Source organism: Acartia tonsa, chromosome 11 (genome assembly GCF_053477335.1).
Source record: "Acartia tonsa isolate MP-2025a chromosome 11, ASM5347733v1, whole genome shotgun sequence".
In the NCBI taxonomy this organism is placed as follows: Eukaryota; Metazoa; Arthropoda; class Copepoda; order Calanoida; family Acartiidae; genus Acartia; species Acartia tonsa.
In genome coordinates, this window is record NC_137270.1 from 725728 (window position 1) to 753609 (window position 27882).

The 27882-nt window shown below is 38.5% G+C and overlaps 2 protein-coding genes across 2 annotated transcripts in view; both read right to left on the reverse strand.

The window, feature by feature from the left end:
* Window positions 1–649: 649 nt before the first annotated feature.
* On the reverse strand, window positions 650–3561 carry LOC145332417 (uncharacterized). Its single transcript, XM_080177414.1, has 3 exons — window positions 3420–3561; window positions 2787–2949; window positions 650–1017 (listed from the first exon to the last, which is right to left on the reverse strand). Exons 2-3 carry the CDS (start codon window positions 2929–2931, stop codon window positions 650–652), a joined length of 513 nt encoding a protein of 170 aa, XP_080033540.1. The 5' UTR covers window positions 2932–2949; window positions 3420–3561.
* A 7115-nt stretch (window positions 3562–10676) lies between these two features.
* LOC145332871 (uncharacterized) overlaps window positions 10677–27882 on the reverse strand; it is a 31866-nt gene continuing 14660 nt past the window's right edge. Inside the window, exons 6-10 of the mRNA XM_080177960.1 lie at window positions 17130–17188; window positions 16220–16270; window positions 15804–15860; window positions 12434–12523; window positions 10677–10771 (exon numbers count right to left, since the gene is read on the reverse strand). Of these exons, the coding sequence (XP_080034086.1) occupies window positions 10684–10771; window positions 12434–12523; window positions 15804–15860; window positions 16220–16270; window positions 17130–17188 (345 nt within the window). The 3' untranslated portion in view covers window positions 10677–10683. The remainder of the gene's footprint in view (window positions 10772–12433; window positions 12524–15803; window positions 15861–16219; window positions 16271–17129; window positions 17189–27882) is intronic.

Consider the following 27882-nt stretch of genomic DNA (forward strand, 5'->3'; position numbering starts at 1 on the left):
TGAAATTATATCGCCAAACTATTTTGTCTCAAATAATGTTGACCGCATCTCATATTTAACAAAAAGTAAAAATTTTTTTTGCATGCAAAATCCCTTTTTTTAGTTTTACGAAAAATGGGGTCAAATGGATCATCTAGATATATTATGTCTATTCCCTGGTAAAGCTGTTTGAAGTTGGTAGGGAAGTTCCCCTAGGTAAACTTTTACAAGCAGTCAAAGATGACCCACTTGGCAGACTGTTCCAAGGATCTAAAGGGATAAGACATTGGCTGGTAAATTGATGAACAACCCCATATGATAATACAAAAAATACTCTTTCTGTAGATTACAATTAGTGGTTGAAACGTTTGGACACTCAAGTTAATGAACCAACCAATAACAATTGAAAATAATCCCCAACGTTGTTAAGGCAACAAATAGGAAAATGTTATTATAAAACTTTGGGGACTAGTGTTATAAACCAGAGATCTAAAGGAATAAGACAATAGCCGTTAAATTCATGTACATCCCTATTGATATAACCCAAAATTACCCCTACCCTGGATCAAAATTACTGATTAAAACGTTTAAACAACAAGTCAAAATTCACTGAAGTCCCAAAAGTTGTTAAGCCAACGAATAGGAAAACATTATTGTAAAACTTTGGGGACTAGTGTAATAAACAGCCCAATGTCTGCTCCTTCCCTGAACTATATGATGTTTGAGAAGGTAAACTGTGAATTCCAGGAATGTTTGATGACCCATAGGTTGTAAGAAAGAATGATGAGGGGACGACTGGAACGATAGGACTCTTCACTGATAAAGTATGACACTCCACAATTAAACGTTCATCAGCTGTTATGTTTGGATTACATGTGACTTCAACCAATGGAATGCCATCTGTTGGTAAGGGCCCACCAGCTGTAAAACTTGGATTGCAAGCTGATGTGATTCTCTTGTCAGATGATACATTTGTGTAAGAAGATGTCATATTGGAATTACATGAAGATGAGTTCAATGGGTTACATGCAGCTGTCACTGAAATCAAAAAGAAAATATCATTGAATTAGGGAATGTAAAAATAAAAGATAATAAAGCATGATAATGGGTTTTAGGAATAAGAATATGCATCTAAATGTCATTTTTTTGGACACATTACAAACTTTTCCGATTTTGTATTACTTTTGAGGAACATGATTCCAGTTACGTCATATTTTTCTTTCCCGAAAAGGGGAAGGGGGAAAGAAAAAAAAGGGAAGGGGGGAAGAAAAAAGAGATGGGAGAAAAGGGGGTTTCCCCATCTCTTTTGAAGAGATTTTCTTCCCCCCTTCCCTTTTTCGGGAAAGAAAAATATGACGTAATTGGAATCATGTTCCTCAAAAGTAATACAAAATCGGGAAAGTTTGTAATGTGTCATTTTTTTGATGTCCTGAGGTGAATTCTTAAAAAAACTTTTGCCTCACTAAAATCAGTTTGCCCCACTAAAATTTTAGTGACGCAAAATTATCCCCTCAAACATTTTTAGCGAGCCTCACTGATTTTAGTGGGGCAAACTGATTTTAGTGAGGCAAATTTTTAAAAAGAATTCACCTCTGAACTATTAATTTAAAAGACATTGGGCACTAGCACATTGAATACCGTTAAAAAATTACACACAAAGCTTAGGTACTAAACATATAAAATTCAGTATCTTATGAAAAAAATTCAAATAAGTTTATCTGGGCCCGATACCAGATATCTGGCTGATTTCTGATATAATATATCCGGTGACCGGCAGGATAACTGGATATTGAAATTTTCTTCATAAAATGGAGTTTTTGCTTTGTTTTAAAAAGATTAACATTTAAAAATTAAGTAACTATTAAGTTGATCCTACTTCTATGCAATTAATCTAATGAACTATTACTACCATTTGACTTACTTATAATTTCTGGGGTAGGTAAAACTCAAATCATTTTACATGCAACTAAGAAATAATACTTATAACTGTTTGTTAACAGGGATTGTTGTTAAATAATATAAAAGATTATATTGTTGGATATCCAGCCCATGCCTAATTTTGAAACAAATATGATAATAATGCCCTCTGTTCTATTGTGGTAGGCGGCATACGGACAAGCCTTTTCCAGAGTATGCGATGCTCCGTGTTTACCAAATAACACCCAGACGCTAATCCCCAGCTTATCACAATTCTAGCCAGCCCATTTTTGGCCATTGTTTAATCATCAGAGACAACGGTCAACTTATACACCGCTGATAACGGGAGGGGCGCTGCCCCTCCCCACTTCATGCCCCCAGCAACCTACCCTTATTCGGGGGACGTCTACCTTACCCCCCTACGGGAGCCTACCCCTCTACTGTTCACCTGGATGGGGCTTCCCCCCCACACCCTTCTCTACCTAACCCATTTGTAATCTGTTCTGTATATAAGCTATTAAATTGTTGTATGTGTATTCAGTTCAAATATATCTTTTAAACAGTAACTACTTGCAGTACTTTATTGATAGAATCCTTAAGGCTAGGGGTTCTTTTGAATCGAACTCGCGTTGTAGGGTTGAAACGCTTCACCCCTACCACACTATCACTATCAAACAACTATGTTGGAATTATTTTCAAAAAAATTATTATTTTCTGAATTTACACCTTTAATGTTAGACTAATCAAAGTATTACAATTTTTCTAGATAAATCTGCTTTTGAAGATTATTATTGAAATTGAATTAATTGCTCATTGTTACATTCTTTAATCCTTGATATCATCACCTCTTATACATCAATATCAAACTTATAGTAAAATTGCAGAATTACCTTGAGAATCCAATGAGTAGGTTGCATAGAATGGTTTGGAGGTTGCTCCAGATTGTGACGTCACAGGTCTTTCAAGCATAGCTGCCATGTTGGGAGAGATTGATCCAGATTTTGAGGTCACAGGTTCTTCAAGCATAGCTGCCATATTGGGACATGATACATCCTTGTTAATAGGTTACAAATATTAGAACAAGTAATTATTTGCTATTGACCTATTTCTGTTCCTTTCCAGGGATAAGACAATGGCCGATAAATTGATGTAATCATGATAAACGAAATTACCCTTTCTGTAGACTTAAATTAGTGGTTGAAATGTTCGAACACACAACTTAATTACCCAACCAATCTAAAGTCCCCAAAGTTATTAAGCCAACAAATAAGAAGACGTTATCATAAAACTTTGTGGACTAGAATAATAAACAGCCCATTGTACCCTTTCTTTCTAGTCCCCCTGAATAAAGCGGTAAAGACTTATTTTGTATTAAAAAACTATGAAGGTTTTATAGTGCCTATTAAAAATGACGTCATACAATACAAACGACCAATGATAGGCCAATATACAGACTAAATTACCAATGGTAGGCCAGTATGACGTCATTTTTTATAGGCACTGTAAATAGCTTCAAAAACTACCTGATTAAATTGTTTCCTAATTTTTGGAGGGTTGAGATCTAGGGATTTTTGTCTTGAAGATAAGCTGGTACTAGGCGTCTCTAGGGAGGAATTCTGTTCTAATAATTCAGAACCAGGGCTCGCGGGTGTGGCATCTCCGTTTACTAATATCTCAGTATACTAATTTGTACAATTATCCTTTTTATTAATTAGTAGATTGATGTTAAGTTAATAAATAGGTATATACAACACCTTTGATTGGTTACCACCTTCCCCATAAACAATTAAAAAGTTGAAAGATCCAAATGAAGCTTTGCACAAACTTTTAAATCTAAGTGGCTTTAAGTCATTCGATCCTTTAAAACATAAATATTATTGAAACCCCAAAAATTTGCAATTTATTTTTCTGAATTTTACGGGTTTTTTTATCAAAAGCCTTAAGATGATATTAACCATTAAAAAAATCTTAACTTGAAAATAACTAACATTATCTTTAAACCCCCCCCCCCCCTTATATTTAATGGATAATTTCCTGTGCAGACTTGTTATACCATGCAGATCTCCCCCCCCCCCCCCCCACATGGAATTATGATAAAATGGACCCCTCCCCCCTTGCACTGAAATAAAAATAAACCGTGGATAATTTCCTGTACTGACTTGTTATAACACGCAGATCTACCTACTTATGGCAACCTGATGTATCAAAAGGACAAATCTAACATGTGTAAATTTACGAAAAAAGCTAACCTTTACTGACGAACCGACCCTAATTATGAAAAAGATTTGCTTTTAAAAAGCCTAGCTTGTAATTGAATAACTTTATCTTTATGTTTACCGAATAGATATAATAAAAGGGATAAATTTCCTGTACAGACTTGTTATACCACGCAGATCTACCTCCTCCTGGCAGCCATCCTGGAACTAAATACAGACAGGTACAAGGATGACCAAGATTTTTTTATATTTATTTTAGTAGGATGGGAGTAAAGGTAGTAAAAAATCTGGATATTATGGTGTTTTTTTTCATGTATATTTATCTATGTGGCATTTTTTTTCTATCAATTTATTAAAAATCTTGAAGACGAAGAAAGTCCCTCAATGACGTCATAAAAATGAGGGATGAGGAGAGAAGGAGTGGGAAAGAAAACACCTAAAAAAAAGGATAATCCCTCGTTTTTATGACGTAACATGCTGCTTTTTTGTTGGACTTTCTACGTCTTTCAAATCTTTTGTTCTTCAGTCTTTCAGTTTAACCTGGATAATTGAAGTTCTTAAATGGTGTATCTATGAAACAAACCTTGCTTATTGAGTGCATGTCTGATCGACCAAATGTCCTAATGACAAACAACCCTTTCTTGGTATGAAAGTCCTTCCTGTAAATTTTAATGAGTTGCGCCAGGTTAAGACTAAGGCATTGTCTCTACTCTAGCCCTTAAGACCACGCACCTGACATAGCACCAGTATAGTAAAAACAATCTTTTTCTGTCTTTAATTATGACGGGAAGTCGGGGTAAGTCGACCCTCCACGTTCAGTTTTAGTTTTAGAAAGAAAATGTAAAAAAGTTGGGAGGGGGAATATTTTTTCCAGTGGCAGATTATCTATGATGGGTGGAGAAACTCCTCCCCAAATTAGTTTTAGGGTACCATATTGGTTCAGCAGGATCTTAAACAGATATCCTGCTACATTTACATAAGAAAAAATTTGTCATTTTACCTGCCGGATTTTTCCTAGGTAGTGCAGCAAAGGCTTTGTGTTTGGGTCCTTCACTTGATAGGGATAGGCTTGTACCATCTAATCATTATGATAGATAAAAAAAATATTTACTCGCTTGAATTTGTAAATTATTTTATACAAAAAAGCATAAGATTCTGATTTTTGGAATACTGACAACAAAGTATAATGTTATAAGCGAGGCAACTCCATAATCAAATGTCCTTAAATAGTATCATGTATTATTGTAGTTTCCTAACAAATTTACATACAATTTAGTTTAGACTTTGTTCATATTCTGCTTTTTCAGTAATTAAACTCTTTATAAAGTGTTGATGTTCATCTATCCTATAGTTTTAGAGCTTTTTTTATGGATGTTGTCATCCTTGTTATTTTATATAGAATTCGTGGATAAATTGATAAATTTTTCGTCAATTTAGGTTGCTAATGGAAACCTCATTTATTGGTCATTTCGTTCATCCACTATTAGGGGAGGGAATTTGGTTAAGAGAGTTGATGTGGGGTATCGTTATTTTAGCCATCTGCGAGTATCACTATATTAGAGAACGTGAAAATATGGAACAAATATCCAAGTAATAAAATTTGTATTGCATTTTTTTTTTCTTTCCTGTATTATCCGTGTCATATCTATCAATTGAAATAGAAACAAAATTATTGAGTTTTGCTTCTTTCTGAGGTTGGCTAACTCGCAGAGTTGATGACGATACAGAGTTTTTCCTGACGATAGCAAGAGTAATTTTAAAAGAAAATCATAATTTTATTTTTCCCACCATAAACAATATAAAAGTAACAGAATGTGTGTGTCTTTGTGTATGTACCGTAGGATCTATATAACCACTGAACCGATATGATTCTCCTTTACAGTGTAGCTTTTCGTAGGTCCTGAGAAGGTTTACAACTGTTTTAGGGTAGGGTACCACCACCCTCCCAAAAGAAGTAGCTCCTTGAAAAAAGACCTCCCCCCAATAATTTTTATGAAACTTTAGAATTAAAAAAATAAAGGTCTACTCCCCCTTTCCACCTCAAGTGCCCCAAGAGGCCCCAAGGTGTACTTTTTTTACTAATACTTTTACTGTTTAAATTATAAGTTTAAATGATGGTGGGATAAAATGTTGTTTGCAAAAAGTTTCCCATTATGTAGAAACTTTTAATTGTCAAAAGCTTTAGTTAAATCTTATAAAATTAATTTTCCTTGAAGTGTTAGAAGATATTGAATGTGCTCCTCTTAGAATGTTGGACTGGGATCTAAAGGGATAAATTTATGTTCATTCTCAAAGTTACCCATTCTGTAGATTACAATTAATGGTTAAAACGTTTGGACACTCAACTTAATGAAGCAAAATTATATAAAAGTTTCCAAAGTTGTCAAGCAAACGAATGAGAAAACGTTCTTATAAAACTTTGGGGACTAGTGTAATAAACAGCCGACTCCCTAAAGGGATATGACAATGGCCGATAAATTGATTTGAATTTCCAATGATGAATTACCCCTTCTGTGAATTACAATTAGGGGTTTAAACGTTTGGAAACTCAACTTAATAAATCAACCAATTAAAATTCAATAAAAGCCTCCAAAGTTGTCAAGCAAATGAATGTAAAACGTCCCTATAAAACTTTGGGGACTGTTGTAATAAACAGCCCAATGTCCACTCCTTCCCTAGTGTTTGATGTGTCAGAATAATTTCTCTGCAGAGGATGTGAAGTATGGACGGCTGGTTCTGTTGCATGGGAAGGTATAATTGTAGAGGATGCTGCGCTGCTATCGCTCTTCTGTCGTACTGAACACAATTTTCATAATTTCCTTATTTTTCCCAGGGAGGTGGGGGACTTTGGGCTGTTTATTACACTAGTCCCCAAAGTTTTAATATATCTTATTCTTATTCGTTGTGTTATCAACTGTAGGGACTTTTATTGAATTTTGATTGGTTGGTCCATTAAGTTGAGTGTCCAAACGTTTGGACAACTAAAAGTAATCTACAAAAGGGATTATTTTGACATTATCAAAGGCAATGTACATCAATTTATCGGCCATTGTCTTATACCTTTACATAACTTTTATTTTCTTAGCTGCTATTGAAGACATATTGCTAAAATTGTTTGTGATTATTCTCAATATTAAAAATTTTATCGCATATTCTCTCTACCTTTCTTTCTTATTTATATGACAACTGAGCGTATGCTCTATAAATCACTTTGTCCATCTGTCCATCCATGATTTTTGGTAATGGTTAATTCAATTGACAGATAAACATTATTTTTTTTTACATGGAGCACTAGAAAGATTAGCATTAACATTATTTAATGGTTTCATTGAAAGATTTTTCCTCAATGTTTTTTCAGTTCAAAGATTTTTTCTCTCAATTTTTTTGAAAAACCTAAAAAATACATTAAAAACCTAATCTTCATAAGTTCATGAGAATCGCTAAAACTTCCCAGTGCGTTGAAATCTCAAAACAATAGTTGGCGGTTGAAACGTTTGAACACTCAACTTAATGAATAAACCAATCAAAATTCACAAAAGTCCCCAAAGTTGAAGCTTTACAAAGTGTTCAAAAAAAGAGATGGATAATCTCTCATTCTTATGACCTCAAAAAGGCTGATTTTTTTTGTGACACTTTGTAAAGCTTCCCAAAATTGTTAAGTCAACAAAAAAAGTCATAAAAATCATTCGTGACTAGTGTAATAAACAGCTTATTGTCCCCTCTCTCTCTGGTTTAAACAACTAACAAAAACATATTGAAAACGTTTTTCTTTCTGGTCAGTAAAATCAAGTATATAAATGTAGGAAAATAACATTTTTAATGTCTTAAATGTCATTTCATGTAGACATTATTTTCAGGGATCTAAAAAGATAAGACAATGGCCTATAAATTGAAGTACGTCCACAATGATGATATACGAATGTACCAATTCTGTAGATTACAATTGGAAGTTGAAATATTTGGACACTCGACTAGACGAACCAACCAATCAAAATGAAAGTACCCAAAGTTGTTAGGCCAATAAATAAGAAACGTTACTATAATACTTTGGGGACTAGTATAATAAACAGCCAAATGTCCCCTCACTCCCTGTCGATTGGTCTGTACAGTTTCCAAACTTTTTCCACAAATGATTTTATGGAACAGGATAAACTAATAAAAAAGAATCAATGAGAACACTTTTTCATTGAAAAATCTTACTATTTTGAGTTTCAGTATTATTAGTCAGAGAGAGAGAGGGAGGGATTAATGGGTTGTTAAATACACGAGTCCTCAAAGTTCTGTAGTAACGTGTTCTTATTAGTTAGCTCTACAACATTGGGGACTTTCATTGATTTGATTGGTTTGTTCATTAGGTTGAATGTTCAAACGTTTCAACCACTAATTTTACGGTTCAAACGAGTAATTTGTGTATCATCATTTTGAATGTACATTAATTTATCGTCCATTGTCTTATCCCTTTAGATCCCTGGCTTTTCTTTGTATTAAGATTTGTTTCAAAAGTAGATATCTTTTTATCCTCCTGACATATTTGTTAAACCACATATACTTGACATTTCATGCCTACACAATTAATACAATCAAGAATGATTACATTGCAAAGGCCATTTCAACCAAGGACGTCCAAGCCTTTTTTTAGGTGGGGGGGGGGGGGGGGGTGTGGTTAAAATTATGTTTTATTTAAGAAGTATTTTTACGATTAGTGTCAGTTCGATCAGGAAAGTTAGCTCTTTTCGTTAGTTTAAACAGGTTAGAATTGTCCTATCGATTTTAAACTTTGCATGATGATTGATATAGCAATTAGGTACGATTTAGCAAGCGTAGCAACTTTATAACGTTACCATAACATGCTGATTTTTTGTACTGTTTTTGACTACTTATTTTGTATGTTTTATTTATCCTATTTATATAATTTTTGGAATTGTGATTCCTATTCTAACAAGGTACAATGTTATAAGCGAATCATCTTTATAATCAAGTCCTAAAGATTTTATATTAACTTTGCTACGTAATAGATTGATATTTAGAAAATATAGACATTCTTAGAATCAAAACAATTTATTCTATATAACCTTTAAATAAATTTCAAGGCATACATTGATTTAAAATTAATTGTATTATTGTAAATCTTTTGTTTTTATATTCTTCCCAGGCAGGGAGGCAGGGGACATTGGGCTGTTTATTACACTAGTCCCCAAAGTTTTTTTAATTTTCAATTATTCGTTGGCTAAACAACATTTAGAAATTTTGATTGGGTGGTTAACCCTTTACAGTCGGGCCCCTAGCCGCACCTTCATCGGTCGGGGGGGGGGGGGCGTTCAACGCCCCCCCTCATTATCTCAGTTCCTATTAGAGCTAGAGGGCTAAATTTTTTTGTGCAAGTCCCCTGATTGATAATGAATTTCCGACCTTTTATAAGTCTAAGTCAATTTTCGCTTCCTTCACCCTTTTATTTAACAACCTTTGTTTTTAGGTCTTTTTTTACTTAAAAATTTCAAACGGCTGTAATTTTCTTATTTTTGAAGCTAGAAGAAATTTTTTTTCCAGAAAATGTTTATCTTTATGTAAACTTTACATTAGAAATATCAAAATATAAATTTCAGCGGCCGCAGCTGTACTTGGCAGCTGCCAGCCGCCGCAGTCGGCGGTCGGCGGGAAAACGGCGGCGGATCTTCATGAAATTTTAATACGTTATGTAGACATGTCAGAAAAGCTTAAGTTTAAAATTTGAAGTCTCTAAGTCAAAAATTGCGGCCACCTGTATTTCATATAAGGATGTACTACTAGAGGATTTTTTAGTATTTTGGTATGATAAAATGCTTTGTTTTAGTCAAAAAAATATTTTTGCTCTTTACCTGGATGACCCTGCCAGATTTGCTGGCATCCTGTGCCCGCCAGGATGAAGATATTCAAAAAATTCCAACTCTCAGTTATGTGTCATACCCATACTTAAAAAGTCAAGCAGTTTGGGCTCTTTATCTTTCACACACAGAATATGAGATAGAAAAAACCGGATGGGGGGGCGTTCAACGCCCCCCCCCCCCCCGACCGTTAAGGGTTAATTAAGTTCAGTGTACAAATGTTTCAACTACTAATTTTAATATACTGAAGGGGTAATTTTGTGTATCATCATTGGGGATGTAGTGGCTATTGTTCCAGTTTATCTATTGTTTGGTATGTAAATTATATGCTATTGACTAAAGTAAATTTCTTGTACGGTTTGGAAACCGTTTAACATCCCCTGGATTAGAACTGGTCTTTAGCCATTCTGAAAAATCGTGCATAGCATGTATTACAACAATTTTCCTCAAATAATGAAATGAAAATAAAAAAAAAATTATACAAGTTTCACTTTGAGCTAACAAAATTGGTTTTAATTATTTTTCATTTATTTTTCATTTAACCTAGTAGCTCTAATCGAAGGGATATGTAAGAAGAGAAAAATAGCCTAAACCATCCAAGGACCTATGAGAATCCTCACTGTAAAGGAAGACCATATTGGTTCAGCGGTTATCGAGATCCTTCGCTTCAGACTAAAAAAAGTTTACAACTTTATAAAATAAGGTAATTATTAATTTCCTAGAGGATCTGATCTTGTAATTCGTTTAGCCTTCTTTCTGGCGCTGGCAGGCACTCCAGGCTTCTTCCCACGGGGTTCTCTGAAATAAAACAAGAGTAAATCTATAAATATAGGCGTATAACCAGACAACTACCTGGATCCCCCTGTTGGGGACCTTTTTTGTCTGCTAACAAATTGCTTTCTGCTCTTTTGTAGGGCTTTGGAGTAGAAGTTGCTTAAATAGTAACTGAAAAGGTGGGCATTTTAAACCAACCTAGATCTTTTAGAGTTAAAATAAAATCAATGAACAAACAAATATAGAAATGGAGTGGCTTTTAGCTTCTATACTGGAATAATTCAGGGATCTAAAGGGATAAGCCAATGACCGATAAATTAATGTACATCCCAAATAATGATACACATAGTTACCCCATCTGTTGATTGCAATTAGTGGTTGCAACGATAAACACTTAACTAATTAAACTAAATAATAAAAATTCACAAAAAGTCCCCAAAGTTGTTAAGCCAACCAATAAGAAAATGTTATTATAAAACTTTGGGGACTAGTGTAATAAACAGCCCAGTGTCCCCTCCCTCCCTGGTAATAATTGAATGAAAGCAGCAGACCTAAATTTATCTAAATCTAATATAATATACCCAGCAAATAAAGCAAAATTGAAACAAATTTCATAAAATTCAGAATTTAGAAAATTAGGTTATCAAAATCATGTTTTAAATTAAATTATGTTTGAGGAAAAAGACAAAGTAATTTTAGCGGTATGTTAAAAAAACTGAATAAAATATATAAGTACGGGAAGAAAATCGCTCAAAAATCAAACAAGTGACGTCATAAAAATGAGGGATTATCCATCTATTTTGTAGGGCTTTTTTCCCCACTTTTTTTTTACTTTGTTAACAACGAATTTTTATGTGATATAATAATCCGATTGATCTGATTTTTGGTATATTGATTCCTGGGACAACAAAGTACAATATCATAAGCGAAGCAACTCTATAATCAAGTCCTAAAAATGTAAGTATGTCCATAAACTTTATTCTGTATCAACAAGTTTTGCAACAAATTTTGTGTCGACTATTATACATTTATATTCTGATTATTTTTTATAAAACTAAAATGAACATTGGTGTAGGGTCAACTCTAACTACATCAAGTGCTCTTATAGACTAATATACAGACAGACAGAGGAAAAGACAAACAATCAAAAAGGCGGATTCAATAAAAACTGGCAAGAAGATAAATGGACAGACAAATTTAACCAAAAAAAAAACAAATTAATTTACAAACAGATATATATGATTTATTTAAGGCTGAATTTTTGTAACCTTAGCAAAGCAACTGATAAAAACGGCCATTGATTAACTCCCTTCAGGAGTGGTTTTATGAAGAACTTTATAAAAGCAAACTTGTTCAAAATTTTAAATTAATAATCTTTGCTTTTCTTTTCATGGTTATGCGGCAACTCCTAGGGGGTGAAAATTGAACTTGAAATTTTCAAATCTAATTTTCTCAAAAAGACCCCGCTGAAATATTTTGTTTTTACCTGGAATCATCATGGTTTTATGTCTAATTTCACCATACATAGGTCCCAGAGCTCGGCACTTACTTTTGTCTTGATTCAATTGTAGCCTGGCGTGAGACATATTTACTTGAAGATTTACATATATTAGACAAAACACACATCAGAAGATAATAAAAATAAAATAGACATATCAATTTAAGAAGAGCACAAAAATAACTTACTTTTTCATGCATCTGCATGACATATGCTCCCTGGGACGATCACTACTGGACAGATGACTAGAGGCTGGAGCACTACAGATATTGGAATCTCTAGAATAGGTAGATAGATAGATAGATAGATAGATAGATAGATAGGATCACTACTGGACAGATGACTAGAGGCTGGAGCACTACAGATATTGGAATCTCTAGAATAGGTAGATAGATAGATAGATAGATAGATAGGATCACTACTGGACAGATGACTAGAGGCTGGAGCACTACAGATATTGGAATCTCTAGAATAGGTAGATAGATAGATAGATAGATAGGATCACTACTGGACAGATGACTAGAGGCTGGAGCACTACAGATATTGGAATCTCTAGAATAGGTAGCTAGATAGATAGATAGATAGGATCACTACTGGACAGATGACTAGAGGCTGGAGCACTACAGATATTGGAATCTCTAGAATATAAATATAGAGACAGATAGATAGATAGATGGATAGAAAGATAGATAGATAGATAGATAGATAGATAAATAGATAGACAGATAGATAGATAGATAGATAGATAGATAGATAGATAGATAGATAGATAGATAGATAGATAGATAGATAGATAGATAGATAGATAGATAGATAGATAAGTAGATAGACAGATAGATAGATAGATAGATAGATAGATAGATAGATAGATAGATAGATAGATAGATAGATAGATAGATAGATAAATAGATAGATAGATTGATAGATTAGTATATAGATAATATCACTACTGGACAGATGACTAGAGGCTGGAGCACTACAGGTGTTGGAATCTCTAGAATAGATAGATAGATATATAGATAGATAGATAGATAGATAGATAGATAGATAGATAGATAGATAGATAGATAGGATCACTACTGGACAGATGACTAGAGGCTGGAGCACTACAGATATTGGAATCTCTAGAATATAGATAGATAGATAGATAGATAGATAGATAGATAGATAGATAAGTATATAAATAATATCACTACTGGACAGATGACTAGAGGCTGGAGCACTACAGATATTGGAATCTCTAGAAAAAATAAATAAAAAAGTAGTTATTTTTTCATGTTATAACATACGATACATGACACTTGATTTAGCTTTAAAAGTATAAATCAAATTGTCTACTAAAGGAAAAAAATTTTAATCTATGTTGAAACGTAATTCTTGAGTTTATTTACACGGGGGGGGGGGGAATTATCTATCTTTAAATGTCTAGATTAAATAAAAAAAATAAAAAGTAAAGTAAAAAAATCATTTTGTTGATTAAGTGTGTTTTTTTCTGAAAATATTCAGTTTAGGCGATTTAAAGAAGCAACTCACCCTTAGAAATATTTTGTTCAATTATAGCTTAAAATTAAAACAATGCAAAAATCCTGATATTAATTAAAGTAGTATGATATCTAAGAGTTTGACTGCCTGTATTTCTTATATCGAGGGAGAATTTTGTATTTTGGGGGAGGGTATATATGTATATAAACTTTGTATGTTTGTCCGTTAAAAACTAGAAATATGATTTACTCAAAAATAGCGGAGCTTTTATTGATTTACATGACCAAAAAGTATCGCATCTATACAATGGTAGGTAAATTGATGTACATCCCCAATGATGATACAAATATTACCCTTATGTAGATTACAATTATTTGTTGAAACGTATGGACACTCAACTTAACGAATCAACCAATCAAAAAAGCGATATAAGTGTCAAAACTTGTTATTTAGGCCAACTAGTAAGAAAATATTATTACAAAACTTTGGGGACTAGTGTAATAAACAGCCCAATGTCCCCTCCCCCCCTGATATATTATACATCAGGATATATAAGTTGGAAAGAATTTTAATGTTAGAGAGAGATTCGAAATCTGCATCAAATATTAAGGATTTTTTTTTATAAAATTCGTTTTTTGTATAATTTGTTATCTAAAAGCGGAAATACAATTAATTTGATTGGTGGATAGAAAATTATCTTCGCTCTGATAGGAGAAGCTTAAGTGTCGCACATCATTCAACCAATTAGAGCGCAATCCACCTATCCTATTGGTCAAAATTTATGAACTTAAATTGTAGTTCCGCTTTTAGATAAAGAAGAAATAATAAATCTCCCTCTAACATAAAAATTCTTTCCAACTTATATATCTTAATATACATATATGTTCTAAACTGAAGATATCAACTTGAAATGAAATTGAACAGGATGACATTGTATAACTGTAATTCAAATGTATTGTGCTTAGTCAATCATTCAACGCAATCAGGGAGGGAGGGCTGTTTATTACACTAGTCCCCAAAGTTTTATAACAAGGTTTTCTTGTTTGTTAGCGTAACAACTTTGGGGACAAGGCTGAATTTTGATTGGTTGGTTCCTTAAGTTTGTGTATCATCATTGGGAATGTAATCAATATATCAGCCAATGTCTTTGATCCCCGCAAAGCATTGCTTTTCTGTTTGTAATCTCATAACGTTACATTATACCCAGTGACGTCTAAGCTTTTTCAATTTTTATGTCTGAGGGAGGGGGAGAATCTAATATATTTTTATAAGTTTTTAGGGGGGGTAAAATAATGTGTTTGAAGGTTTGAGGGGCAGTAAACCCCCCTCTAACCCCACTCTTATAAGCATACATATTATTAGAAATTTTCTTAGCGATTTATAGATGTTTATAGTGCTATTTGTGGGACTGCCATTTACAAATCCAGCAAAAATACATAAGATATATTTTCGCCAGTGCAATTAAAAAAGTATGGCTGTATTTATGGCAGACTGAATTTTAAGCTGAAAAAAATGCAATCATATTTAAACTCCTGGCAAACTTACATCTAACATACTATTTATACTGTCAATAATACATTCATGACTATTCAATTTGTTGAGATGAATAAAAAAATATTTCGTACTTTTTATGATAATTGTTTAACACATTAAAAAGTCACTTTAAAACTTTAGAATTTTTCTCAACTTCAATTAAATTTGCAGAAAAGTTTAAAAATCTATTATCTTAAAAAGATTACCATGAAAAAATATATAACAAGGATAACTGCACATTATCTAAAAGTTGCGAAAAAAGAATGGATGTATGGTATAAAAATCATGAAACCTTTCAAATACGATTTTATAGCATGGCTGACTGACCGACAGACCAAGTATATTATAAATTGGATGGTAATTTGTATCTGCTAAGGAATCTCCTGAAAGTTTGACAGACGTCTATCTTCAATAGAAGCTGAAAAATTCACGCTTCCCCCACACCGGTTCTAACAGACGAACGGACGGAATAACATTTTAAATTTGAGGCTTATGCGCGGCTAAGGCGCTGCTGCTGCCGAGCCCTGCAAAAAATATATATACCTGCAGGATTTGTATCTTTCTTTTATTTTCTCCTTTGGTTTACATCCCAATTTTTCACTGAAAATAAATCATAGTAATACTTAGATATGAACATGTTTCTTAGGCTGGAAAAACCGAACTGTGCATGTAATTTGATTGCGCTTTTTTATATAAATTGTAACCAACTTATCAACTTTATTATTTTGTTATTATGGAATCAAACCTGTCAAATGATTGCCACAGATGTGCATTAATAAAATAGTGGTAATATTTATCTATCGCATCTTTCGCGGATATTTAAAGTTAAAACATTAGTATTAAAACCAGTTTTAGATATTATTTTAATATTCGGGAAATTTGTGTCTTTAATAAAATGATATTTTTTTGTATGGCAGGTAAAGAACCGGTTCGAATCCGGTGGAAATTTATCGGTTTACCTATCAGCTCTGCGTCCCTTCAACCTCTTTTGCCATTGTTGTCTTCTTTCTCTAAATATAAAACAAGGATGACTAAAAATGTCTCGTATAAGAAGCAGCCTAATAAAAATGACGTCAAACAATACAAATGACTAATGATAGGCCAGTATACAATATACATTTTAATTGACCAATAGTAAATGAATACTGGCCTATCATTGGTCATATGTTTTGTATGCCGTCATTTTTTATTAGGCGCTGTTTGCTGCTTCATAATGATTAGCAAATAATTGAATTATATTAGACTAGCGGATACGCCCCTAGAGGCCTCTTGAGGCTGACCCGTCAGAAGTCAACCCTCTTCTTTTTATTTAAGTTTTTGGAAAGGGGGGGGGGGGGCTATTTATTTTTTTTCTAAAATAAAACAGGTATGACTACAATTATTAGCCACGAAATATAAAAGCTTTTTTCAAATATCAAGTCCAGCAAAATAGACGGAAGGACGATGTCAACCCTCATCTTCGTTTTTTACTTAAACAATTAAGGGCTATTTCTTTTGGGAGGGGGGTGGAAATATCCCTCAAAATACTTATAAACCTTCCATAGACCAATGAGAAGCTTCATTTAGGAACAATATCGGTTCAGCGGCTAGCGAGACAGAAAAGCTTACTACTTTATTTAATGAGATTATTTCACTTTCAGCGATGTGAACGATAAATTTGACGAATATACTAACAGTACAAGTTACTTAAAACATCATTTGCTAGTTTACTGGCTATTCGTTACGTACGGACTGACCGACCATAATTATAGAAAAGCTTCGCTTCTAAAAATTTAGAAGCACTGGAAAGTGTGATGTGTGGTTTTCCTTTACCATTTTATCTATTTTTATGACGTCATACATGGCACTTTCTAGCGCTTTAAAACTTACACAATAGCTAAATCTCTCTGCCCTTGGTCTACAGCTTGGCTCTTGGAACTTTTCTCACTCTAAAATTATAATATTTGTTATCGCATCGTTTTATAAACAGCCTTCCGCGGACATTAAAATACAAAATTATGGGATGAAAGCCAGTTTTGTTTGCCCCTAGGTGCCGAAGGATATCAAAATACAAAACTAGTATTAATTTTTGATTTTATTTTAATATTCATTGAAATTCGTTTATAACATGATGCTATACATGAATTTACAGTACGGCTGAGTACCAGTTCTACTCTAGCGGATATTAATTGGTTTTGAAGCCATACTGGAAAATATAAAAGCACTAATTGGTATCAGATCAATATGAAATCCTGATCTTTGACTCACCTTATTGATCTCATTTAGTACCCAAAGTTTTATGAGTCATATTTGTTGGCCTTAAAACTTTGGGTACTTATTATATTTTGATTGGTTGGTTTCATTCTATTAATGTCCAAACTTTTCAACCAATAATTATAATATGCAAAACGGATTGTTTTGTTTATCATGATTGTTGTTTATATAAATTTATCGTCCATTGTCTTATCGCTAAAGATCCCAGATAAAATTGTTTGTTTTATAGCGAATTAATGTCACTTTGACTTCAGTAAAGCGTTGGTTAAAATACCGTTTGGTTCAGTAACGTATTGATTATTACTAGGATCTTACCCCAGATTAAGTACTCTAATAAAGTAATAGCTGGCCCTTTACCCCAACCCCTCCCTTCCTATTAGATGAACGAACTGATCAATAAGTGATGTCCATGTTAGCAACCTAAATTGACGAAAATCTTTCCCCTGTCATAATATCAACGTATAATAGGTTTTTTCAACTAAATATTTTGACTTCCCCTTACGATTATGATATCCCCCTTTAACCAAAATTAAGAGCGAGGATAATTTCAGAGAGAGAGAGGACAATAGGCTGTATATTACACTAGTTTCCAAAGTTTTATAATCACGTTTTCTTATTCGTTGGCTTAGCAACTTTTTGGCACTTCAGTGAATTTTGATTGGTTGGTTTATTAAATTGAATGTCCAATCGTTTCACCCACTAATTGTAATCTACAGAATGAGTAATTTTGTGGATAATCATTGGTGATGCACATCAATTTATCGACCATTTATTTCAGAATAAATCCAACACTACGACACAACACATAATATTTGATATTACATAGTATATAGAGTAGGTGCCAAACTTAATTTAATTAATCTACACAATTATGTAAACAAGGATGACAACATCCATAAATAGCGAAGCACAAAATTATAAGAAGATGACTGAAAAACAAAAAGAAACACAAAATAACATTGATGCTTATCAATCAGAGGAATCGTCTGAAATAATTTTGTCTAAACCTTTTATCTCACGCCAGGCTACAATTGAATCAAGACAAAAGTAAGTGCTGAGCTCTGGGACCTATGTATGGTGAAATTAGACATAAAACCATGATCATTCCAGGTAAAACCAAAATATTTCAGCGGGGTCTTTAGGAGAAAATCAAATTTAAAAATTTCAAGATCAATTTTCATCCGCTAGGAGTTACCGCATAATCATGACAAGAAAAACAAAGATTATTTATTTAAAATTTTTAACAAGTTTGCTTTTATGAAGTCTTTCATAAAACCTCTCTATATATGATTTATTTAAGGCTGATTTTTCGTGACCTTAGCAAAGCAACTGATATAATGGGCATTAATTAACTCCCTTCGGAAGTGGTTTTATGAAGAACTTTATAAAGGCAAACTTGTTCAAAATTTTAAATAAATAATCTTTGCTTTACTTGTCATTGTTATGCGGTAACTCCTACTATTGTATTTTGAGCATGACTGACAGACAGACGGAACAAATTATATACATTATTAGTAAAGAGAAGCGCATCGCCAAAAAATTTCAGCTCTTGAATATCTAAAATAGCCGTAGAGAAAATAACATTTTATGCCTTACGGAATGATTGAACGACAGACAAAATGAATTATAAAGTATCTTCGCTGGTAAAAAATGTACAGTAAACACGAATTCTTTAGACTACTTATGACTTTTTGTGAAAATAATAAGTGAACGGTTTTTCTTTTTTTTCCAGGAAAAAGTAAAAGTTTTATTTCTGTTTTTCTTCTTAGAAATGAAATAATTGAGTTTGGTTGTATAAAACATTGACATTTTTAATCAGGGAAACATACCAGGGAGGGAAGGGACATTGGCTGTATATTTCACTAGTCCCCAAAGTCTTACAATAACGTTTTCTTATTCGTTGTCTTTACAACCTTGGGGACTTTCTTTGAATTTTGATTAGTTGGTTCATTATGTACAAACGTTTCAACCACTAATTGTATTCTACAGAAGGGGATTTACATCATTTAGGGATTTACATCAATTTATCGTACATTGTCTTATCCCTTTAGACCCTTGAAAAGATACAGGCAAATTTTAGATATTTGGCAATTTTATCTCTACTATTGACTAAGGGTACCCCTTGTGTTTGAGGGAGTCGACTATTTTTAATTAATTTTTTTTTAAAGAAAAAAATTGTGGGGGGGGGCATTATTTTAGAGGTAATTACACTTAGAAGAGTAGTGATACAACATCCACAAAAGCGAAGCTCTAAAATCAGACGGTAAAACCTTGTTATCCTAGAATCATTGTTAAAATATCTGGTGTAATTATTTCAAACAAAAAATTGTTGTGAAAAAGTGAAAAAAAAATGGACGCACTGATGGTGTGGTATTCGGCAACCGTGAGCCATGCCTATGGCACCCCTGACCGGGGTTCGGTGGAGGGTCAATGGCCCTCCCCCGAGTCCTGGGGAAGGGGTCTGACGACCCCCTCCCTATGCTTAAAATTAATGATTGAATCTGCCAAGTTTATTATGGTTAACTGTATTGTTAATTCCCCCCACCCTTTCCAGGGATGGGGGATCATTATTGCCCAAACTGACTATTGTGTATGTATTATAATGCTTTTATGTTATGATTATTTATTCCTATCTGTGTAGTTATTGTTTGTTGTATATAGCTTTAGTACCCTTTAGACCTGCAATAAAGTGACAACTGAAATAGATGTTGATTATTATTTGGTGAATGCTAGAGAAGCGTAGCTTCTCTATAGTAAGGTGTCCACGTCTGTCACACTGCCGTAATCTAATTGAACTCCGGTGTCTGCCATTTATCCTCGGCGGATACCACAACTTTTGGTGACAGCTGTGTGAGATTACGGCGAACCACAAGTGTAGAGCAGACGCGCAGCTGAGGCTAAGGTACTCCCAGCAGTGAAACTGGCAAAACTGACACAAGCAACCTGAATTACCCATCCTGGACAGCAAGGTCTAACTCTGCATCCGGCAGTTGTGGAAGTGACACAGCGAAACTTGACGAAGAACCGCGAGAAGCGCCGACATCTAACGGAGAATTGAGCGCTCAAAGGGCTGAAACAGGCCTGCGGACCGGCTGAAACAAGCCAAATAAGTGTAAACGGCTGAAAATAGGCCAATTTTACTGCAAGAGATAGCAGGATCCGAACCAGTGGCGCTAGCAGGACGGGACATTCCCTGCCGCCATCAGCCGGTTTTGGATCAGCGGCGCTAGCAGGACGGGACATTCCCTGCCGCTGATAGGCTGAAACATGCCACATAGCTGCGAGCTGCGAGCCAACATACGAGTGTAGTGCACCAAAGCAGAGAAAACTACGTCAACTCCAAGTATCCTGAGAGGCTACAACGCAGCCACCCATCTAGAAAAACAGATATTATATCACATTGCAGGGATTACCACCCTGGTGTGATGGCTAAACAATAGATTTATGAGCAAAGATTGGCAAACAATTTGTTGTGTTGTGATAAAACTAAAAATAGAACAGGCTTGGATTTATTGTGTATTGTGATAACAACTAAAAATAGAACAGGGTTGGTAAACAAATCTGTTATGTAATTGTGATAAGGACAAAAATAGAAGCTAGATGTAATATAACAAGGACCCTGATACACAATCTAATCCCCTCAAGCCTACAGCACAACAACAATACACCCCTTATTCCAGAGGAAAGGGAGGAGCCCACTCTCCACTGAAGGAAATACAATCAAGGTGATATAATAGATAAGCCTAGGATTAGGGAGAAAAGGCATCATTACCTCATCACACAGTTACCTCAAACCCACAGCACTCCCCCCTTCCTCACAGGGGGAACGGACGGATTTACCCCTGTCCCCTCACGCGCTTCTCCCCTCCTACCCACACCAGACTAAGTCCGTCCACGGTGTGGAGCTAGTGACCGGGAACACAGAGCGCCATTCACGGGTAACGCAACGGAGTGCGGAAATATCATAAAATTCAACGGACAAAGCGGACCAATGAGAGAGCGAGTTGAGGGATAAGTGCGCGTTTTACCTGTGTGCGCGGATTTGACGGTGCGTAAGCGCGTTGCAAGCGCAGGAGATTTCACGCACACACACACACACCGGAGCGGAGCTACTCCATAGCATCTAGCAGAGGTATTTTTAGAAAATAAGGAATTACAAGCTCCCTCCTCCTATCTATAGTGTGATAAAGGAAAACCAAATCAGTTCCTGACAGCAGTTCAGACCCTCAACATCTATCTACCCCTACCAGCCTACTCTACAACCTCAGAATCCAACTAGTGATAAGCACAGCTAAGTTATATCTTTGTAACTAAACTACCAACCTAGTGATAAAAACAGTGTTGGCCGTTAGGCTAGAAAGCCTCAAGTGACAAACCATTTATTCTATTACTTTATAACTTTGCGTCCCGCCGTTGAACCGTTGACCCGATGGAACAGCCGCAAGCGCCAGGAGGCGACCAAGCCCCAGGATGGCTCCAGGATGACCCTCAGCCGGCTCCAGCCGAGTACCGCAAGCTGATGCTGAGTAACCTGCCGGAGTTTAGAGGACCGCCCAAGCAATCCTGGAGTTCACATATCCGCAGACTCGAGATGTCATGGGCGGCTTACCGCGTGCCACCCCATGACTCCCTCAACCGCCGCAACGCCCTTTTACTGTCACTGGTAGGGCAAGCGGCGGAAATGGCGTCCCATCTGTTTGGCGAGGCAGGCCAAGCCTTGACCTACGAACAGGTCAAGGCCGAGTGTGAAATGCTATTTCATTCTGCTTTTGAATCCCAAACGCTTAAACAAGCGTTTAGGGATTACAAGCAACACTCGACAGAACCTATACAAGCATACATATCAACTAAGTGTGCCTTGTATAGGGATGCCTACAGCCATGAGGATCTCGAGTTGTTGGTGGACGAATTAAATCGTGGCATTCGTAACGCTAATGTGAAATGCGTCATGATGGGACATGAGATCACGAGTGTACCTGAGTACACTCGTAGAGCCATGTTCACCGTCACCATGATTACCAAGCAGCTGAAGGAGGGTGTGTGCCTAGTGGACTCTACCGACGGGCTGACTGGATCTGCCTGCATCCAGTTGCCCCAATATGACGAGTCGGAGCCAATGGAGATTGGCTCCTTGGCTCCGGGTCTCCACCAGATGGGGAGGGTCGCTCCAGATGACAAGGTTCCAGGTCGCTGCTTCCGCTGCCAGGGGAGAGGCCACCGAGCTCGAGACTGCCCGACGCCTATGGAAGTTAGCCTAGAGGAGAGACGCACCCAGCCACGCCGTGACCGTTCTGCCAAGTGCGAGCGTTGCCACTATGACGGTCACACAGCGGCCGAGTGCAGAGCTGACTGGGCCCAGGTAGCCAGCCGCAGGCGCACTGCCGATAAGGGTGCCCCTCCAGGGAAGCCCAGCAGAGTGGCCCACATGGAAGGGAGCGCGCCCCCAGCACCACCGCAGCAAGCAGCCGCCCCCAAAGCCGCGGACCGAGCTGACGGGATGCCGCAGTTTGGGACCGTTCCAGCTAGGATCAACGTACTGGGCGGCGCGGCTGAACCCAACCGGGTTGGCCTGGGCTTCAGTCTCAACCACCTGGGGCCGGAGTTGGTGCAACCCTACAACATCGCCGAGCCAGAAGTCCTGAGGCCCCAGCCTTTTAGCCTCAACATGATGGAGCCTGCTCGGCCGAGCCTACCCAGCAAGAGTGGAGGGGCGCTACCCAGCGTCACTGAGACGATGTACGGGGAGGCCCTGGCGGCCGCTGAACGAGAGAGGCAGGAGGCGCTAGCCAGCGCATCAACATCGATGTATGGGGCGCCACCCGGCGCCGCCACCTGTGATGACTGGGGGGTGCTATCCAGCGCCTCCCACCTGGTGCCTGGGGCGACAACCGTCGCCGCCACCGAGATACCTGGATCCTGGAACGAGCCAGCCTCCAACCTGGTGCCTGGGGCGACAACCGTCGCCGCCACCGAGAGACCTGGATCCTGGAACGAGCCAGCAGTCCCAGAGGAAGGGGTGACACCCGTCACCCCCAGCCAGCCAGCGCCACCAGCCTGCAGGGAGAGCCCAACTACCTGCCATCCAGAGCCCCCTGCCAGCCGAAGGAACCCAGCTGCCCAGCAACCCCAGTCGAGCCAGGATAAGTTAAATTTGATAAATGTGTTGTATCCAAGCCATTGTAAAACCCCAGCCTTGCCTGTGCCCCCTGCACCAGAGGCTGGGGAGATGGAAATTTGGGAAAATAAGGACTTGCCTGTGCCACATGCACCTGAGTTCCTAGGGCAGGGGAGGGACGTGAGTAAGGGCGAGCCTGTGCCACACGCACTTCAGCCCCATGCCACTGGGCATGCCTTGGACAAGGGAAGGGACCACTTGGGGCTAGGGGAGCCGACACCCAGGCAAGTGCCAGTCGCTTGCCAGTCTGTCATTGGGGAGGGTATCGGGGTGCCCCGGCCACACAAAGATAACGCTCAATGGAAACTTGTATCTAGCCAGGAGCAGCCCAGCCGTGTCCAGTCCCAAGAAGCAGCCGTGACCCGAGCCGAAGATCCCCAGCCGCGTGTGCGAGGTAGATGGCTGCCTGGAAGCTTCTCTCACTGGTGGATGGTCCTGTGGGGCCTCCTGCTGGCAGCCGTGTGGCCTACAACCAGCTACGTCCTGGTGGGATGGGACTGCGCCAACCCCACCCACGTCACAGCCTACAATAAAGAAAAGATGTGCAACACGGAACCTCTACACCAGGAGGTGCCCCTGGGCCATGAAGTACACGTCCTGCAGCAAGTCAAGGTGAGGGAAACAACAGGATACAGTTGCCAGCTCACTGTGTCCCAGTGGACATTCAGGTGTGGGGTATGGGGTCACCTCAAGGTGACCTCGGTCCCCACCCTCATGAGGCCAACCAAGATAGATCCAGAAACGTGCCGAGACCTGGCCAGGAACCGAGTCTACATGCTGCCAGGCAAGACCCAGCCACTGACGTTCCAGCTGAACCATCCCCTGTTCTTCACCCTCGACATGGTGGGCGCCCTCGTCAACAGCCCCGAGGGGGTGGGTTGTGAAGGGGAGGACGTCCACTTCGAGGGCCAGCTGTACCGCAATGAATTAGTGCTCCAGGAGCGACGGCTGCTGGTTAAGGAAGAGACCTACGTAGTAGAGGATGGACGGGTGGAGTCCCAATCTGACCACCTGACCTTGGAGTGTCCCCATTCAGAGCTGTCTTGCATCACTGGGGAAGCAACCTACGTGTGGGATCACCTGGGGAGAGATTGCCCCTTGAGGCTGATCCGCAGCCTCCAGCCCAGCCTAGTGATGGATGCGTTCCTGGTTGACCATCAGGCCCAGTTTTTCATCAACATGACCAACCCCACCTCAATAGTGAACTGCGACTTTGAGGCCCATGCCACCAACCATCCAGCATTGTTCGTGGCAGCTGACCCAGCCGCGGCAGCGCTACCCAGAGTATCGGCCAGGGATGTTGATGTCCCCCTGCAGGCCCAGATACATGCAGGTTATATTGGATTTACTCTGGAGACCCGCATGAAAAGCACAGCAGCAGAAGAAGTAGCGGCCAACTGCTGGAAGCTCCAGCAACTAGACCCGGCCCACCCGGTGCGTGTCCAGGGGAGCACGTTCTCGGTGCTGAGGGGAGATGTCCTGCTCCAGCTTACCTGCCAACGCAACAAATATGTTGTCCGTGAACACAAGGAGTGTTGGGACAAAGTGCCAGTAGAGCCCACAGGGTTTGTAGATGCGTGACACGAGTGTATAGCGGCCACGCCACCAAGATTCCCTGCTCCTCCACATACCCCCTGACTGTGCACGCGGAGGAAGGCTGGATAGAGTTAACCCCCGCTCCTAAGAAGAGGCCACCCCCGCTGGATACGCCTAAGCAGCTGTTGACAGAACCCCTGGATGACTTCAGTTCAGGGGGCTTGTATTCGCAGGCTGAGTTGAATGACTGGCAGCAACTGCTGGCGTTCCCAGCATATAAAAGCGCCATGCTGACCGGCCTGTCCTATGGCTCATGCGTTCAGCAGGGCAGCTGTTCGGCCACAGGTGACCATGGGATAGTGTCCTACAACATCGACCGACTGGCGGAGGAAGGAGAGGCCGCCCTGGATGTCTGGGCTGGGTTCAGACAAGCTATTCACGAGTGGGGAGATGGCGCGGCCATACTGTGTCTGCTGTTGTTAATCCTCAAACTGTTGGGGGATCTGACCATCATTTCTCTGGCAGCAGCACAAGGAGGTGTCCGGGCAGCCCTGAATGCGATGTCACAAGTGTTCCTGTACCATCCAACCTTGTACAGGAAGGCCTTGGCCAGAGCCCGGCTCACCCATGCCAAGTCCCGGGACTTTTCAGTAGACTGGGATGCCATTCCCATCGGCCGGGAAGCAGCCGAGGAAATGGTGTCCATGCAATCAGCCGATAGCGGGCATGACCGCCCAGGCAGGCCAGGACCGCCCTCTGGAAGACCCTGCGGCCCCTCGGGAGGTCAGGCTGCCGCCCAGACAGTCAACTTGGCAGCCAGTGCCCCAGCCGCTGCCAACAACAACCAGCATGCCCCACTGCTGACTGTCCCAGCAACAACTGTGCCACCCGCCAACCTGACACCTGCCGGCGCTGAACAACGTGTCCAACCAAAGCCAGCCTCTGCCTTCTATCCCACGTTGGGAGCCCATCAACCCTGAGAAACACTCACCACTAGGATTCCATTGAATCATTATCGTTGTATATATATATCTTAGCCCTAAGGAGCGGACCGAAGGCCTCAACCACTGTCGGAAGTCTGGTAGGGAAACCCTCTCCCAGCCTTCCGAGGGGAGAGTTGTGGTATTCGGCAACCGTGAGCCATGCCTATGGCACCCCTGACCGGGGTTCGGTGGAGGGTCAATGGCCCTCCCCCGAGTCCTGGGGAAGGGGTCTGACGACCCCCTCCCTATGCTTAAAATTAATGATTGAATCTGCCAAGTTTATTATGGTTAACTGTATTGTTAATTCCCCCCACCCTTTCCAGGGATGGGGGATCATTATTGCCCAAACTGACTATTGTGTATGTATTATAATGCTTTTATGTTATGATTATTTATTCCTATCTGTGTAGTTATTGTTTGTTGTATATAGCTTTAGTACCCTTTAGACCTGCAATAAAGTGACAACTGAAATAGATGTTGATTATTATTTGGTGAATGCTAGAGAAGCGTAGCTTCTCTATAGTAAGGTGTCCACGTCTGTCACACTGCCGTAATCTAATTGAACTCCGGTGTCTGCCATTTATCCTCGGCGGATACCACAATGGTATGTTTACGATTATAGAGTTATTTACGCTTTTAAAATCATACCCGGCTGTTACTTGAATCAACATTTGAATTTTAACATCGATAGGACAACAATCATGAATTGACGGTAAGGATGAGCGGTTGGACGTAAGGACAGAACTAATTATAGAAAAGCATCGCTTTTAAAAGTATACTGACCACGGCAAATGCCACAAAATCTGCAATGGTTAGGTGTCATATCCCAAGCTTCATAAAATTGAATTAGATATTTATTTATTTTAATACTCTTTAACACAAAAAAATATTATATTCAGTAATTTTCTAAATATGAATTCCCAGTACTTTTTTTTCAGAAAAATCCCCCCCCCCCCGGAAAGGTAAATTCCCAAAGGGTTAAATTTAAAAACTAACAATTTAGGTTGTACATTTTTCCTGATTTGCAAAGATCATGCAATATTTTGAGGGGTCTAAAAGGGTTGTTTTGGGGTGAAAAACTTTATTATAGGTCCAACGGATGGGTAGGGGGGGGGGGGTGTATCACCCCTTTACCCTCCTTTTTGAGCGCCACTGAGACTTTTTGTATAGTGGATATCCGGTAACCGGCCGGATATCCGGTAACCGGCCGGATATCCGGTAACCGGCCGGATATCCGGCTAACGCCGGATATCCGGCAAATATCCAGTTATCCGGACAAATTACCGGATATCCGGCCGGATAACCGGCCAAATTACCAGATACCAAAGTAGCAAAAAAAATTTCTTCAGAAATCTTATATAAATTTACATAAAGTTAAACTTGTTCAGAAAAAATGTTCTTCTAGCTTCAACAATAAGAAAATTATAGCCATTTAAAATTTTAAAAAGCAGAGATTTTTGGTTTAAAATATAAAAAATTATAGAGCCGGATATCCGGCCGGATAGTTTCAATATCCGGTATCCGGCCGGATATTGAAAATGGCCGGATATCCGGCCCAACCCTAGTTAATATATTAACAGTATTTTATCTATTTTAACCAAAAAAGAAATATAAGTAATACATGAGTATATACCTTATATATAGCTGTTGATATAAATATTTCAATAATAAAAAT